The sequence below is a fragment of the Diachasmimorpha longicaudata genome, chromosome 17 (assembly GCF_034640455.1).
Source record: "Diachasmimorpha longicaudata isolate KC_UGA_2023 chromosome 17, iyDiaLong2, whole genome shotgun sequence".
Lineage (NCBI taxonomy): Eukaryota > Metazoa > Arthropoda > Insecta > Hymenoptera > Braconidae > Diachasmimorpha > Diachasmimorpha longicaudata.
In genome coordinates, this window is record NC_087241.1 from 5,011,780 (window position 1) to 5,026,721 (window position 14,942).

The 14,942-nt window shown below is 41.7% G+C and overlaps 2 protein-coding genes across 5 annotated transcripts; both read right to left on the reverse strand.

Annotated features, from left to right (window-relative positions):
* Positions 1–29: 29 nt before the first annotated feature.
* On the reverse strand, positions 30–1,135 carry LOC135170544 (protein DPCD). The gene is made up of 4 exons (XM_064136471.1): positions 981–1,135; positions 609–814; positions 259–489; positions 30–170 (listed from the first exon to the last, which is right to left on the reverse strand). The coding sequence occupies exons 1-4, from the start codon at positions 1,042–1,044 to the stop codon at positions 66–68; spliced, it is 606 nt and encodes a 201-aa protein (XP_063992541.1). The 5' UTR covers positions 1,045–1,135; the 3' UTR covers positions 30–65.
* A 149-nt stretch (positions 1,136–1,284) lies between these two features.
* LOC135170541 (tyrosine-protein phosphatase 10D) lies at positions 1,285–13,915 on the reverse strand. 4 transcript variants are annotated; one of them, XM_064136462.1, is made up of 12 exons: positions 13,029–13,915; positions 9,313–9,559; positions 6,674–8,641; positions 5,505–6,193; positions 4,933–5,310; positions 4,550–4,742; positions 4,349–4,363; positions 3,903–4,071; positions 3,589–3,841; positions 2,864–3,509; positions 2,372–2,461; positions 1,285–1,965 (listed from the first exon to the last, which is right to left on the reverse strand). In XM_064136462.1, the coding sequence occupies exons 1-11, from the start codon at positions 13,110–13,112 to the stop codon at positions 2,400–2,402; spliced, it is 4,704 nt and encodes a 1,567-aa protein (XP_063992532.1). In that variant the 5' UTR covers positions 13,113–13,915; the 3' UTR covers positions 1,285–1,965; positions 2,372–2,399. The 4 variants fall into 4 exon arrangements, with proteins under 4 accessions (XP_063992532.1, XP_063992533.1, XP_063992534.1 ...); XM_064136463.1 differs by lacking the exon at positions 4,349–4,363 and having other exon boundaries at positions 13,029–13,914; XM_064136464.1 differs by lacking the exon at positions 2,372–2,461 and having other exon boundaries at positions 13,029–13,914.
* Between the last annotated feature and the right edge of the window lie 1,027 nt (positions 13,916–14,942).

Here is a 14,942-nt window from a genome sequence, read left to right on the forward strand (position 1 = left end):
TGAGGTAATGGTACGGTCAACGAATAAATCATCTGATAAAATTAATTTTTGTTTTTTTTTATTAATTAACTCGTTGGACATTGCACGTCTCCCTCGCTGGAGGCTTTCAGGTTCATCACCTCGGTCAGAATTTTCTTTTCGAGATCGAGGAGAGCTGCAGGTTTCTTGTACTGCGTTTATAATAAGAGAATAATTAATATAATAAATAAACAAACCATTGAGAGGAGTCATCGAGGAATATAGCGTCTGAGGCATCACCGTTATGACTAGAGTATTGAACTGATGTGTAAAAGAGATTCTGTCCTGGTCAGGCTTCAGGCCCACTCTGTCCAGATCTGGAATGTTCAGTTTCTTGAAGTATTTTTTGTTACTCGTACGAACAATCAGGAGTCCACCGTCAGCAGTGATGGAGTAAACCTCCTTGGGATAGGGAAGGTTTCTTATCCTCCATTCTAAGCCAGTTTTTGTGATTCTCCTGGACACGATGGGCTAAAGGAATATTTATGTAATTGAAAAAACCAACAAACTAACTAAAAATTCCATGGGACCACATACAGAAGGATTTTAGAAGAATAATAATTATTAAATTGTCCAATCATTTCTCTTACAGCAGACGAACTTTCTCGAATGCCACTGATGTCCAGATTGTCCTCTCTTTTAGGTTCTGGATCTCCAATCTCCACTACCCACCCAACATCCTGACCCAGTTTCCCCTTTTCTCTCCATGCTCTTCTCGTCACGACATTCGTCTCCAGGTTGTACTCTTCTACAAGTTCCCTACCATCTTCCAGTAAAAAATGAACTTTGCGTTTTCCTGGGGAGAACAAAACATTACGTTGGGAGCTGGAGGTATCGATCGAACACATCCTATTGTGCCTGTGTTATTCAGTCATGCATTGACATCTCAACATGACTAGTCAATAAGGCCTGATATTTATTGGGATAAATCAAATGAAGCGTTGATTAAGTTAATAACATACCGTCTTGAATAATAGCTGTCTTCTTGGCTTTCTGTAAAACACTCAACCACTGTTCGGACGCCATTTTCAAATAAGCCCATTGCCAAGGTTACAAGGTACCCAGGCATGAGGTCGACAAAAAAGACTCCGATATTATCTTCCCGTGATAATTCGAATTTAATTATCTTTGTCTCCGCCGGAATTATGACGTAAGATAAATATATTCAAATGAGTTTCACAGACAATCAATTTCATGAATCATCTCCCTAATTAAATTGTGATTATTATGGAGCAAATGATTAGGAGGTGGAGAAAAACACCACTGTCTTTTGATATTGAATTGTTATTATTACAATAGCATCATCGTTGATAAAAATATCAATAAAATAAGGTAACAAAAACAATAATTAATATTCTGCTAAAATACAATATTCCTCGAGGCTTAAACATTTTTTTTGCAATATGTATGGGAAGATATGTACATACCATGGTCCATTCGGATATAATCGTTCATGATATAAAATTTTTTTTAAAAACAGAGAGACAAAAACAATCATAAGAGGTAGAGAGATCAATTGGCACCTGAGGGGATCATTCTCCCCCTTAATTATATTTTCATTCTCTCAGGTGCATCTTTCAAAATCTATAAAAAATGTGCATTAGCCACCCGTGATCTGTCTTCGTTTCTCTAAATAATTAAGTACCTAGTTGCAAAACCACGTGTGAATCGCAGGGAAAAAATTATATCGATTGAGATTCTAAATGACAACAACATAAAATTCGAAAAATATTTGATTAATATGTCGGACGGATACTTGCCACTCTCTTGGGACACGATCCAAATTAAAATTCAGGTCGCGCGGGAGAAAATCATTAAAAATTGAGCACTGAACTTCACAGATCAATTAAATGTCAGATCATTTCCTTCCATTGGGGTCAATTAAATCATAATTTGAGGGCTGTAATATTTCTGGTTACATCCCGGATTCGGCGATACCCTCGTCATCTGCAAGAAGAAAAAAAAAACGATTGATTATTGGAAGTAAAAATGATTAATCTGCATTGCCATACGTTATTCAGGCCCTTGTTTTCATTGAATCGTCGTATACAATTAGATGTGAACCGATTACTTTGATTTATCAATTTTTTTATCCACATTTCCCTTTCTGAAACCATTGACAACTGGTTTTCAGTTCATTGTTAATAAAATAGTTTCCAAATCTGCATACGACAAACAATTTTCAATTGCAGAATTAAAAAATTGCATGAATCAGTCGTTGGTCACTACAACATTCCTGTTCTATTGATCCAGCCGGTGAAATAAATAAATAAAATAATGGTTATCATGCGATGCAATAATGGGGTAGCAAAACAAAAAAATCGTGCACGATTAGGGGTTTGCCTGCTATTACCCTCGTCCTCGTTCCCCGAATCCGAAGGTCATCTCTCCTTTTCGTCAGCTACTGGGCTCATGGCATTCTCGACGGATGTTTGGTTCTTTCCTGGATTCAAATTTTTTTACATGGGGAATATATCTCATTAATGACTGGGAGGTAATAGTATCAAGAGGATATGGATAGAATCACCACTGGAGAGTGCATTTCGGGGTGAAAACTGGAATGGTGAAGGGAAAAATTCCATCTCGGGTGTGCTTTGATCATCAAGTACAAAAAAACCTACTAAAAACAAATTGTTACTTGACTTTTAATTCTTGGAGAATCCCCCGCCCATAACTTCAAACATCCAACAATTGTATTACTGTACCGAATAAATTATGAAATATTTTCACCGGAGCAATCTCTCAAAATTCTTCCTAAAAAATAAAAACCCCAGTAGACGTTCAAACACAATCCTTCCTAAAATAATTATGAACCCTAATAAATAAAAGATTCCCTAAATTTTACCTTCGAATCCTTGATTATCGTGAATCTCCCTGGGTGGTCCTGTGAGTGTGTCCTGTCCCTCCAGCACCGCCAGCAGACACTGATGAATGCAGGTGTACTGCTGCTCAGTCTGTACCATCCACACCCTCTCCTTCCTCATGGCCCACACAATTCCAAAGATATCCACATAATCTGACACCTGAATTTGTTGGAGTATTCTATCGAGTGTGATAAAAGTACCACTTCTCCCCACCCCAGCACTGCAGTGGACAACGATGGGCCTCTGATCAGGCCTCACTCGTTCCCTAAAGGCCCTCACAAACCTCGCAAGAGTCTGTGGCGGACTCGGCACCCCGAAGTCCGGCCAAGTTGTGAAGTGGAAGTGCTGGATGACCCTCTTGGTATCACCCCGACAGAGCATGAACTCAGTGATACTCCAGTCGGGGTAGCGTGTCTCATTAAGGACTGTCACACATATGTCACCGTAATAGACTGGAAGGGTGTCCATTGGCCAGTAGTGATCGCACTTCTCGCGGCCCTTTTCGATGCAACGGGTCAGCATTACTATTGCACGACTGTTGCTCTCGGACACCATTCGCCAGAAGTCGTCCCTCGTCGAATGCAGGGGACCCTGGGTCACTATGAACTCTCGAGGAGAATTGTGGCCCTGAATGGGGAGCAATTTTTTGTGGTTGTTATTTAATTTTCCAACTGACTGTATTACTGAGAGATATATATATATTTACCGGAACGTAATTAGCGTTTATATAATCAGATCCCTCCTCATCATCGACCGGCTGCAGCTTAAATCTGCTGTGATCGTACGGTAAAATATTAGTAAATCGATTTTTCGGCCTATTACAGGGCAGATCAGCAGCTGTGCAGGGCTGATCCCTCCCCACGTGTTTCAATTCCTCAAATTCCTCGGAAAATCTAAAGTCCGAATCAGCGGACATTATCCTGTAGTGCTCGGCAAAATTTTCCACTCGAATTGGTCGACTGTGAAATGAGAAGGCCGGTTAATTCCTCAGCCGATGGATATGAGAAAAATCATAATTACCTCGTCTCAATAACGCTGTCCGGTAATGAGAGATTATCTGTTGCCCTTGGCTCGGTGATTTTCCTTCGTTGATTGCGATGCCGTCTCACCAACAGCCCGATACCCAACATCGTCAGCAGGAGAACTATTGGAACTGTTACTCCCACAATTATCGTTGTGTTATCCTTGTCTGTTGAGGAACAATTGGGTATCGGTTAGAGGATTGTTCCGGCTTTCCGAGGGAATTGTTTGACAGTTAATGAAAAAAGTCTTGGAAAGCTAAACAGAACACCGACAGTACGTTTTTTATTCAATGTCAGAGGTAAATCAGTAGTGAATTATTTTTTTTAATTATTACGGTTATAAAACCGGTTGAAAAATTGAATGGAAAATTTCTCCACTACTGAAGTACACAATAACAATCCTACAGACTTTAAACACTGGCAAACAACAGTGTTGTTTCTCACCTGCCAGCAGCAATCCTTCAAGAGCGAGACATGTACATGTAAATCCATGTATAAATTTACGCTGACAAAACCCACAGGGCCCTCAGCAGATTAACTCAATTTTCAACAATTCAGTGAAGTCATTCAATTCTTACTTCAACATCGAAAGCGTACAGTTACAATTACTGAAATTGGGACGATGATTTATTTAAAAATAGTCACCTGTTTGAATGGGAAAGCTGTAGCTCGTGTCTGTGAATTTATCTGGGGCTGTGAAGGCTCGAACTTTTACTCTGTAAGTGGAACCGGCTTTCAGGGGACCATTGCAGTAGCCTATCTTGTTCTCACAGTTCTCTGTGCCGATGGTGAAGTCCTCCACTGAGCCGTTCTTGAAGGGATTGTAGGGCTCCATCACCTTGGAAAAAATTATTTCAATGGATGGATGGAAACAAATTTTATTAGTCAACTTAAATAATTTTGAAATGAAAATTTCAGTAACTGAAAAAAAAGAAATGAATCTTCATGAGTGCGAATGCTATTATGTTCGGACGCTATTTGTGCGGAAGAAGTGATTCAAAAAAAAAGAATGCTCGGTATTTATGTACCTGATAAGGCGGCCAACTGCTGTAAGCTTGGACATCCCTCCAGCTGGGCATCTCCAATCCCGAGGCATTTTTACTGTCGTCCTCAGCGACGATAATCGTGTATGAGATCACAGCGCCGTGTTGCTCGCTAAAATAATTTTTACGGAATCTTATTTGTATCGTTGTACTGCTCCGACAGACCTCATTAGGAACAACTTGAGTCGGTGGTTTTGGCGGGGCCAGAATGGGCATTTTTTGTTTCCACGATGTCTCCGGTCCAAATCCGATTTTCGTTTCGGCTTGGATACGGAAGACGTAGATTTTTCCTGGAGTCAGGCCCTTTATCATGCCGCGGAACTCTGACGGCTTGAAGTCTCGCATTTGAGTGTGGGATGAGCCCTGAAAAATTGAAAATTGAAAGGAGGGCGAAAAAAAAAATCGACCCTCACTTAATCCTCGATATCTCCCGACTCACCGATCCGATTCAAACAAATCAAACATCGTTGGAAAGCTGATAAAAATCCCCTCAAAATGACTCCATAGAATCGAAAATTCACTCTACCAATCTCCCACAATGCAACTAAGTTATTTACCTCAAGTCCATAAGTGATCGTAAACTTCTTGATGATCCCATTGGACTCTCCATCAGGTAGGAACCACTCAAAACTTATCTCCCCCGGCTGAATATCAGTAGGATGAAACTTCTCGACTCTCCCAGGATAGGACTCACTGGTCGTAAAGCTAGCGCTGAGTGGATTAGATCTTCTCAAATAATTGGACTCCGAGCCAGACCTCACGACAAGCGTAAAAGTGTAATTCCTATGTGGCTTGAGGCTTGAAATAGTGATGGCATTGTGTGACGTGATATTCTGAATGTAATTGTCATCACTATTCAAGTACTGAACCTCAAAGGCATCGTACTCGCCTTGGGGCACGTCCCAGGTCAGCGATATTCTCGTATCATTAATATCAATAGCATGAATGGCCGTTATTGGCTCCGGATAGAGCCTGTCCTGTCTCAAGATCGGTCTACTCTCCACACCCTCGCTGACAGTCCAGACTGTCACGTTGTACAATTTCCCCGGTGTCAAACCCCCAAAAGTCACCTTCGTGTCGGTGTCATCGACGTGTTTCTCCTTTGTCGTACTGTTGTCGTCGCTTATTCGAAATCTGTACAAATCGAATCTCGATGACTTCACTGGTGTTGGTGTGTAACGGAGTGTCAGAGAGTCGGGGAGATCGCGGTCGATGACAACTACGACTTCCGATTGAATCAGCGGCACTGCAAGGGGCAATCCAGACATTCCATGTTACATAAAAAAAATTCATTCATTGGAAATGATTCAATTACTCTCGGAATCTCATCTACTATTACGCGACTAATAACGAGCCGATGATCTCGAGACTTTTCAATCGTTCGAGTATGAAATGAAAATGAAGAGTATTTTTATTCGGGACACCGTGATACATCCTTTTGGGATACTTCAACTAGTGACTGATGAATAGGACTCATTTGATCTTTTCTAATACGAAGTGAGGAAATAGTGAAAGGGAATTGAGAGTGCCTTTGGGGCCAGGCGAAGGGATTGTAAATTCTTCAACCACAGGGGGAAACAAATTCGAGTGATCGCTTGAAAAATTAATTCATTTGCTAGGGACTGAATGGACTGACATTGGCAGAAGATCTGAAGAGAGTAAATTATTTTGGAGACTTTAAAAAAATGCGAGATCGAAAGATCGTCTCTCAATGAGATAAACTTACTTGTATGGGTCGTGAAGTTGGTGACATCCCCCACAAGATGATAAGACACCGTGAAAATGGAGAACGAGTACTCGACCCCGGAGAAAAGATCATCCACAAGAATCCTCTCAGTGTAATGTCCAGCACCCCCAGAGGCCTCCTCGAAGGCCAGTTCGGAAATGTCACTGCCAGCGGTGACATTCTTAGTCCTGAACTCGTTCGGATTCTCGGTGATCCACCACCTGATGACGTACGTCTCGATGCGGCCCTCCGGCCTCACGAACTCCAGGGTAATATTGGTGGAATCGACAACAGGTGCGACATTGACAACCGCATTGGGCCTGACCGTGTGATTGACTTGCAGTGGGAACAGCGATTCAACACCGAAGCTGACAGTGTTCACCTGAATGGTGTATTTCTCTCCAGGCGTCATGTCAGCCACCTCCGCCTCCATCTCCCTGACACTCGGAAGCTTGACCCACCTGGGATCGTCATCAGTTCTGTACCTGATAGCGTACTCAGTGAACAGAGAGTTGATGGGAGCGGCCCAGTGAACGAGAACCGCGTTGTTCGTCACCTTTTCAATCCTCAGATGCTGCGGTGGATGAGGCAGAACCGCTTGAAAATAGTCGTGAGGTTCGCTCTTCAATCCGTGGCTGATAGCGAAGACCTTCACCTCGTACCCAGCCCCGGGATAGAGGTCCTCCAAAATAATATGTGACTCGGTCGTGAGGGTGGTGGCACTCTCACCGGTGTCATTCCTCGTGTGAGTGACTTCGAATTTCTCCTGTCGTGAATTGACATCGCTCTTCCAGGAAATATTCAGCCCCTTCTCAATGGACTTGAGATCCTCGATGATGGGACTGGAGGGCCTGGTAACCTGATGCAAAACTGTCTCGTTGGACTCGATCTTATTGCTGATGGCTTGAACGATTATCGTGTAGTTTCGTCCAGGTAGAAGTGCTTCCAGAGCGATTTTTGTCTTGTCAGTGGCCAAGGAATTGCTGTCGCCGGTGATGGACGTTGTCTCGACCTCATGATACTGAAGTTTGTAGCTGTCCTGAGTGCTGGAGTTGTCGGGCCTCCAGGAGACCTCCAGCATTCCCGTTTTCTCGTCAATCTCAGCACGAAGATCGCGAACAGGCAGAGGACGAAGGGTTATGTCCCCACTGGCCGGCCAGCTGGTGACTTTACCCGATACTGTCTTCACCACCACTTGGTAGGTCTTCCCTGGCTCGAGTTCCTTGAACTCCCAGAGGCTCTCGTCATCGCGATTTATCGTCACTGGTGTGAGGCGTCTGTTGCCACCCAACGATATCTGATATTTATCGAATTCTGAGGTGCCGTTGGGGGCGTTCCAGAAGACGCGGAAGCTCGTCGATGTCACTGAGGACTTGTCAAATGTTACGTTCAACGGTCTGAGGGGTACTGTTCGGTATTGAGCGGTCGTTGGGGCGGATGTCTCGTCCTCAGATACTGTTTGAACGGAAATGTTGTAGGCACGACCTGGCACAAGGTCCTTGAAGGCTGCTTGCGCCGGGCCCGGTGGCTCGCCCTCTTTCTCAACGTAAAATACCGATTCAATGGCATCCGGAGGATCGATACTCACTTTGTAGTGGGTGTAGATGCCAGCCGGATACGGCGGTTGCCACAGGACCAATAAAGTCGTTTCATTTCGAAACCAGACGATGAATTTACCCGGTGTGTTGGGCTTTGTCGTGAAGTTGCGGCTCGTGTAGGCCACTGATTCTTTTGTTTCTAATACTGTGAATAGCTGGAGGGAGTATGTCGCACCCGGGGTCAAGTCCCGGAGGGTGTAGGGAACAGCGTCAGACGGGATCAGGCTCGTTTTTGGAGGTCCTGCGTCTGAAAAACTTTGCACACGCAAACGAAAACCCGAGTAGTTGCCCTGGGTTGGAGGCGACCAGTAGACTATCGCTGTCTTGCCATTCCGAACTGAGACGGTGAGATTCGATGGCGGATCTGGAGCTAAATATTTCAGGATTAGGGGAGCCGGCAAAACACTGGCACATTGATTTTTTGGGCACGAGAGAATTCACGCGAGTCTGGAATCGTTGTAATTCTTGCTAATTACGAGCAGTTTCGCTAGATAAAGGATTGAAAATCTTTCGGTGCAAATAACTGGGTAGAAATTAGAAAATCCAATGAATAATTTATAAATAATAAGTTTAAAAAAATAATTACCTTACATAAAATATAATTTTAATGGCCCTGAAGAGTCATAATTTAAAAAATATTTTTCTCACGTAAATTAATTGACAGAAACTGTCAGACACTTGAATATCCTTAATGGGGTCAGTGTCTCGTAATAATGCCGGCGTTATAAACGATAAGTGCCTTTAATTGAGACAGAAAAAATGTCGTAAATTTGGTGGATTGCCTTTACTTCAAAAAATTCGCACGATTTCCGTTGAAATTCCGAAGAAATAAATTTCTCTTTCCTTTCATTGAAATAATTCATTCATTCACCGACTTATTCTCGGCAAATTCCTATTAAATTTTCCTCCGTAATAATCGATAATTCTTAACTCTTGTTTTACCAGAGAAAATTTCGCTCTCGTCAATAGAAAAAATCCGCTCAATCCGATAATTCTTTTCTTCATTGACCGCGCAATTATTTTTTATTGCCAAACACTTACCTGTTGTAATGGACGCTGTCCAAGTAAGCCAATCGTGGAGGGTACCATTGCTGTAGTACAACCAGAATTCGTATTTCGTACCTGGAAGTCCATCTCTAAATTTGATAACATCACCGATATCAGTAGCAGCGACTGTCGTATTTGGTCTTGGATAGCCAATGGGTGGGCTGTAGTCCAGCCTGTACCAGGATCCACCTTGGGAGAGGTTCCCCGGTATCTCTATGGCAAGGTCAGCCGAGTACGTCACCTGTAATTAATCAAGTGATATTTTTCTTTAATTAAAATATTCATTCATTAATTCAAGTTCTCTTCTGTCTTAATTATCGAGACGCTTCGTTAAGGCTCTCCTATGGAGTAGTCAAGTTGTTTGCAAGGTGCAAGAGGCTGATAATTATAATGAGCAGTCTCACTGGGGGGAAAACTCGTAGAAAATCTCATTGAATAAACCGAGCTACCGACGACAATTGCACAGGTAGGAATGCGAAACAAATGACTCAGCGAATAAACAGGTGGAAAAAATATTTTGACAAATTGCTCAATTGAGGAGAGCTCGCATTCTTGTGAACAGGTTGACGAGCTGTTTTTTTTTATTGCCATTTCTTCATTAACTGTTGCTAATGAACCTTGAGTTATTGAAGGTGTTTTACAATGATCATAAAAAATGTGTATGGATATGACGTCGAGTGTCTCGCAGGATGTGAGAGTTGTTTAGGAGAAACCAAGGCCTGAGTTGAACTCAATTCAAAAATTTTCTTTCATTAGTTCTTAATTATCTCCGGAGCCCGTGGATTAACAAGAATTTTGTTCATTCTTTCCTTTATAGTAGGTTGCATTCGCAGTTGAAAAATAATTCAACTTCTTTCAGACGTGTTTTTTATCGTTATCTCCGAAACGTGTGTATTCATTAAATTTTCCTCATAAAATCATTGATTATCAAAACATAAAAATGCTGAAGTGAAATCCAGAGATTAAATTGTCCTGAATTTATTTAATTTGTAATTCGATGAAGAATGCACGAATTCGGGGGAAATGTCAGCTAAAAAAATCTTGTCATTTTTCTTTTACGGAATAACTCGCTATTAAAATATCACGGCATTTCAGAACAGTTAAAAAATTTACAACCATCATAAAAAGCAAGTGTAAAAATGAAACGGGATGTCACGCAGGATATGCTCGGGTTTTAAATATTCTCCTTGCGTACACGTGCTGGAAATTGAGGATTAGCCCATGTGGTTAATTTATATTTAGCATATCCGTGTGCCCTTTATTTACTCTCAGTATGTGCCGACATCTGGACGAAATGACAATTTTTTCATTCACATATTCACGAGACAGGGAATTTCACGCTGAATAAAAAAATATGAATGAAGAAACCAGAGGTTTTCCTCGAATGTAGGTAGACCTGACCGAGCCCTATCCATTATCGCCATTAATTAATTAGAGATCCCAAGGAATTTTCCATTCCTCAAGAGCAAAAAATTATTGGTCGAAAGGGGAAAGAAGGAAAAATTGTCCTTGACTGGAGCTCCAATCACTCTTCTGGTTGTGCTGACCAAAATCCGTCCAGATTTCCTGAATATAAAGTACATCCCGGATATTTGGCATTAGCATTTGCGCTGACACTAACCAAACAACCGGAAGTTCATTCTAGGGTATAAATACACCGAATACAGAGGAGAGGAAGCGAGAGAGATACCAATGCCATGTGGCACTCCACTCCCCTGTATATTCAATAATTTACACCGATACTTTGTGACTAACAACCTCCCCTCGGTAACTTCACTTATCAATTTCAATAATCCTCATGATTTTTTCAATGCATCAGACGCTTCCCAACATGTATTATTCAGTTTACTGTTATAAACAATGACGACCTTTGCTTCACTGATGGAGGATAAAATTGTGCAAAAAAGGAAATAACCAGAGGCTAGAATTTACGTAACTGTGAGCGATGTGGGTAATGCATCGGTGCTCGCTTAGTTTCCATGAATAATATTATAATTATTCTGAAGTAGAAATGAGAAATCGGTTTTGCTGGGATTTTTCGTCTTTTGGATAATAATTATTTTTTGACGAGTCAGTTGATTATGAGACTTTCAACAAAAAAATGCTGTAATATTTTTTTTAAATCGTTGGCCATCCGATATTTTTATATTCACGAAGACAACAAGGATTTACTCAATCTGAATTATAAAATTGTCGCTCTGACATGTTTTTTTAATGCTGTCATTAATTAGGGAACGTGTGGAGTCAGAGAAAAATATCCAAAGTAGCTGCTGACATGCCGGACAAAAAATAGATTCAGTTTTTAATTTGTGAATGGGTTTAGGAGAAAGAATGACGTTTTTTATAATCTGAAAACATTCACTCGAACTGAGTGACTGAATTTTCGTTGTGACGTTGTTGTTATTTTTACAATTATGAAAAAAATGAGGGGATTTAGAAAGGAATGTCAAAGCCCTCGTAAAAATTTAATCATGACAATCCAGTCCACATTCTATAACTTCAAATAAATTCTGTATTATTACCGTGGTTTACAACTTCATGGGCCAATTGTCACTTCACGGGATAAAAAGTAGAATCAATACTTGGAATTGGAATATTTGGATTAGAAAATAGGGTCGAGAAATTTTTATGACCTAGCCAATGAAATTGAGGAAAATTAGAACATTCGAAATTTCACCAGACTTTTTAAACGAAAAATACTCAGTAAAAAACAATTAGGAAATCGAGGTGGCAATTCCAGCCTCATAAACATTTACAGATTATAATTATTTTTTAATTAATGAGTTATCTTGGAACTGAATGAGTTTAGGAGAAACTATCAATTTTTTGCAACAGAAAAATCCAGTATTTTTATGAGAATCCATTTGCATGACATGTTTACTAATTTTTTCATTATTTCCCAAGCAAAATAATTCAGTAAAAATACTTAAACTTCGTTTTCTTTCTCTTGTTAATTAAATCCTTGAGAAAATAGATTGAGAGTGTGAGTTTCTTGTCAAATGAGTTTGTCAGACAATAAATAATCTCAGAATGGGTTGAAGAGGAAACATAATATTTTTGCTTCAATATTTTCCACTGAAGCACGAGCATCAAGGAAAAAATTGAATTGTTATCTCTCGTAGGAGCTAAAGTGCCAAAATTAAATAATAAAAATCAAATCCACATCTCCCCACCTCCCCTAAAAATTCCCCCAACCCCGTGATATAAAGTATCACGTATTGAATGTCACATGACGTGATAGAAAGGTTGAAAACAATATTGGAATGAATGAGGTCGCGTGTTCTAGCAGTCCCCAGCAATTTATGATGCCAACACCGTACGCAATTTGCAAATTGCCAAAGAAAAAGAAAAACATCACCACCAGGTAACTACATGACTCACTTCACCGTTGTCATCCCTCGCTCCAATAACTCCCCATACCCCAGTGAAACCCCTAATTAACGATTATATCCAAAATAACAATCATCGTTGAATGATTCATGAGTGAGCCAGAAATGGAAATAAATAATGCTTCTAGGCCTGGGTGAGCGATTGGGTTTCTCTCCGCGGGAAAGTGTGATTTCGCAAGCGGCCACACAGTCCTGTGTCCGAGAATTTCATCGTCAATAAGAATTGACCCCTTTACGACCAACATTTCCAACAAAAAAAAAATCGACAAATGGCCAACTCTAGCCCCCCCCCCCAAACGCCATTAATAATTTCACACTCACCTCAGCCAGAAGAACAATGAAGAGAACGACAACCTGACGCTGATAAATCACCAGTGAGCCTTTAGTCCTTCCGAGTCCAATCATTTTTTATCACTTTATCCTGGCGATTCGTCTCACTCCCCTCCCCCACAGCCGAATAGACGAACAGATGATAAATCAGATGAGTTGAATTCAATCAACCGGGGAAGACGATGAGATTAACAAACTTTATTATCACGATAAACTCCAGCTTGAGCACAGATTGCTACCCTCGCCACTGACGGACACCTGTACACTCGATAGACCTGTCCGATCCCAGCCAGCAGCCATTATTCCCTCTTATTCAGGATTAAATTCAGTGGTGGTCAGTGTGAGGACATTTGCACTGGGCACATATCACACAATCATCGATTACAATATTCACATCGTACTTCATTCAATGACAGTTCAATCAACACTACACAAACCCTCCTCCTCCTCCCCCCCATCCCCCCCACAATTGATGAATTCAAGTTGTCCACCAGTGGATGATGCGGTGGTATCCAAGATAAACTGATAAGTTACCTGGAATTTACTGGTGCGATTGGCCAGTCAGGAGTTTTCAGGTTTATCGAAGACTTTCATGGGGCTCCTTCGGCGTGCCAACGAGACCTCATTCGTTTCTAGCGTGCCGTTTGCCTCGGTCTTGTGCCTTTCCCCATTCCTCCATTCCATTACCACCTCCTCTTGTCCACCGACCTAGTGTTTCGAGGAGAGAAGCCGAGAGTTGCCGAGGAGAACCAGCCTAGCCCCTCCCCGGGTTACATGGCCCGGGCTGGTTGGCATACCTCTACCACTTCACGCGTGTTGTGTACCTTTTTGTTATTTCGGGATTTTGTTTTCTCCGACGCTTTGGCTTACGATCCGCCATTACAACTCACCCCGCGGAGTCATCAACGTAGCGCCATCTATTTTCGGTGATGACTACCCCCGCCCGCGGGAGGGGGCAGAGGGAAGCGAAATTTTGCCGATGACATGGCGTGATATAAATATGAAGCAAATTCGGAGCTCGGGAATAAATTATAACATTTTTTTTTGTCACTTCTGCGACATTGAGCCGGTGTCGAGATAATTATTACGCCCTCAGGAGTAAAAATATTTTTTAGTGAGAAAAAAAGTGCCTCTCCGAGGAGCTTCATAATGACTATCGCTCCCAGTTAATTAACAATCAATAGAATTCGATTTTCCCATCCAACTCGCTCCGGTAAAAACGTCTACAGCTTCCTGAAAGTGAATTGTCACCAGTCGGTAAATGCCGCGACAGTCGATAACGCAGGAAGCGCGTGCTCTCGTTTACCCCCCGGCCGGTAATATCACTCGTCGGCAGTAACGATTTCTTGAGCACCTCTCAGCCCCCTTCCACCCCTCCCGCGATTGATTATCCCATTGTTCTTCCTAATTACCCCCCTACCAAATGGTCCTGGATAAATAATTTCTCACCAGGAGCACGTGAAAACCCCAGCGGTTATGCTCATTAACTCCACCTGGAAAAATTCGTCTCACGGTACAGCCGCTTCGAGTTCACGGTCGACGCGATTTATATCTCGAGTTCTTCCCGTTTTTGTTGTATTCCAGTTGTCGGTCTGTTCCCCAGTATGTGAGGCTCGTTAATTTAAAAAATTACACGTCCTAACAAAGGCAATGGCAAAACCATCTAGTTGGACATAATATTCGACCCACCGGCGAGACAAAACACAATAATTATAAACATTTAAAAATTTTCCACGCTAACGTGTAAAAGGTAACGTCTGCCATATGACGGGCCTGACAAACCGGCTGTGATTTTTACTCCCCAGAGGATGACTCGAGACTTCTTCGTGGAACATTGTACAGTGATTGAGCATCATTCACTTTATATTTTTCTTTTAACATTAACTATGAGCATTGAATTTTTTT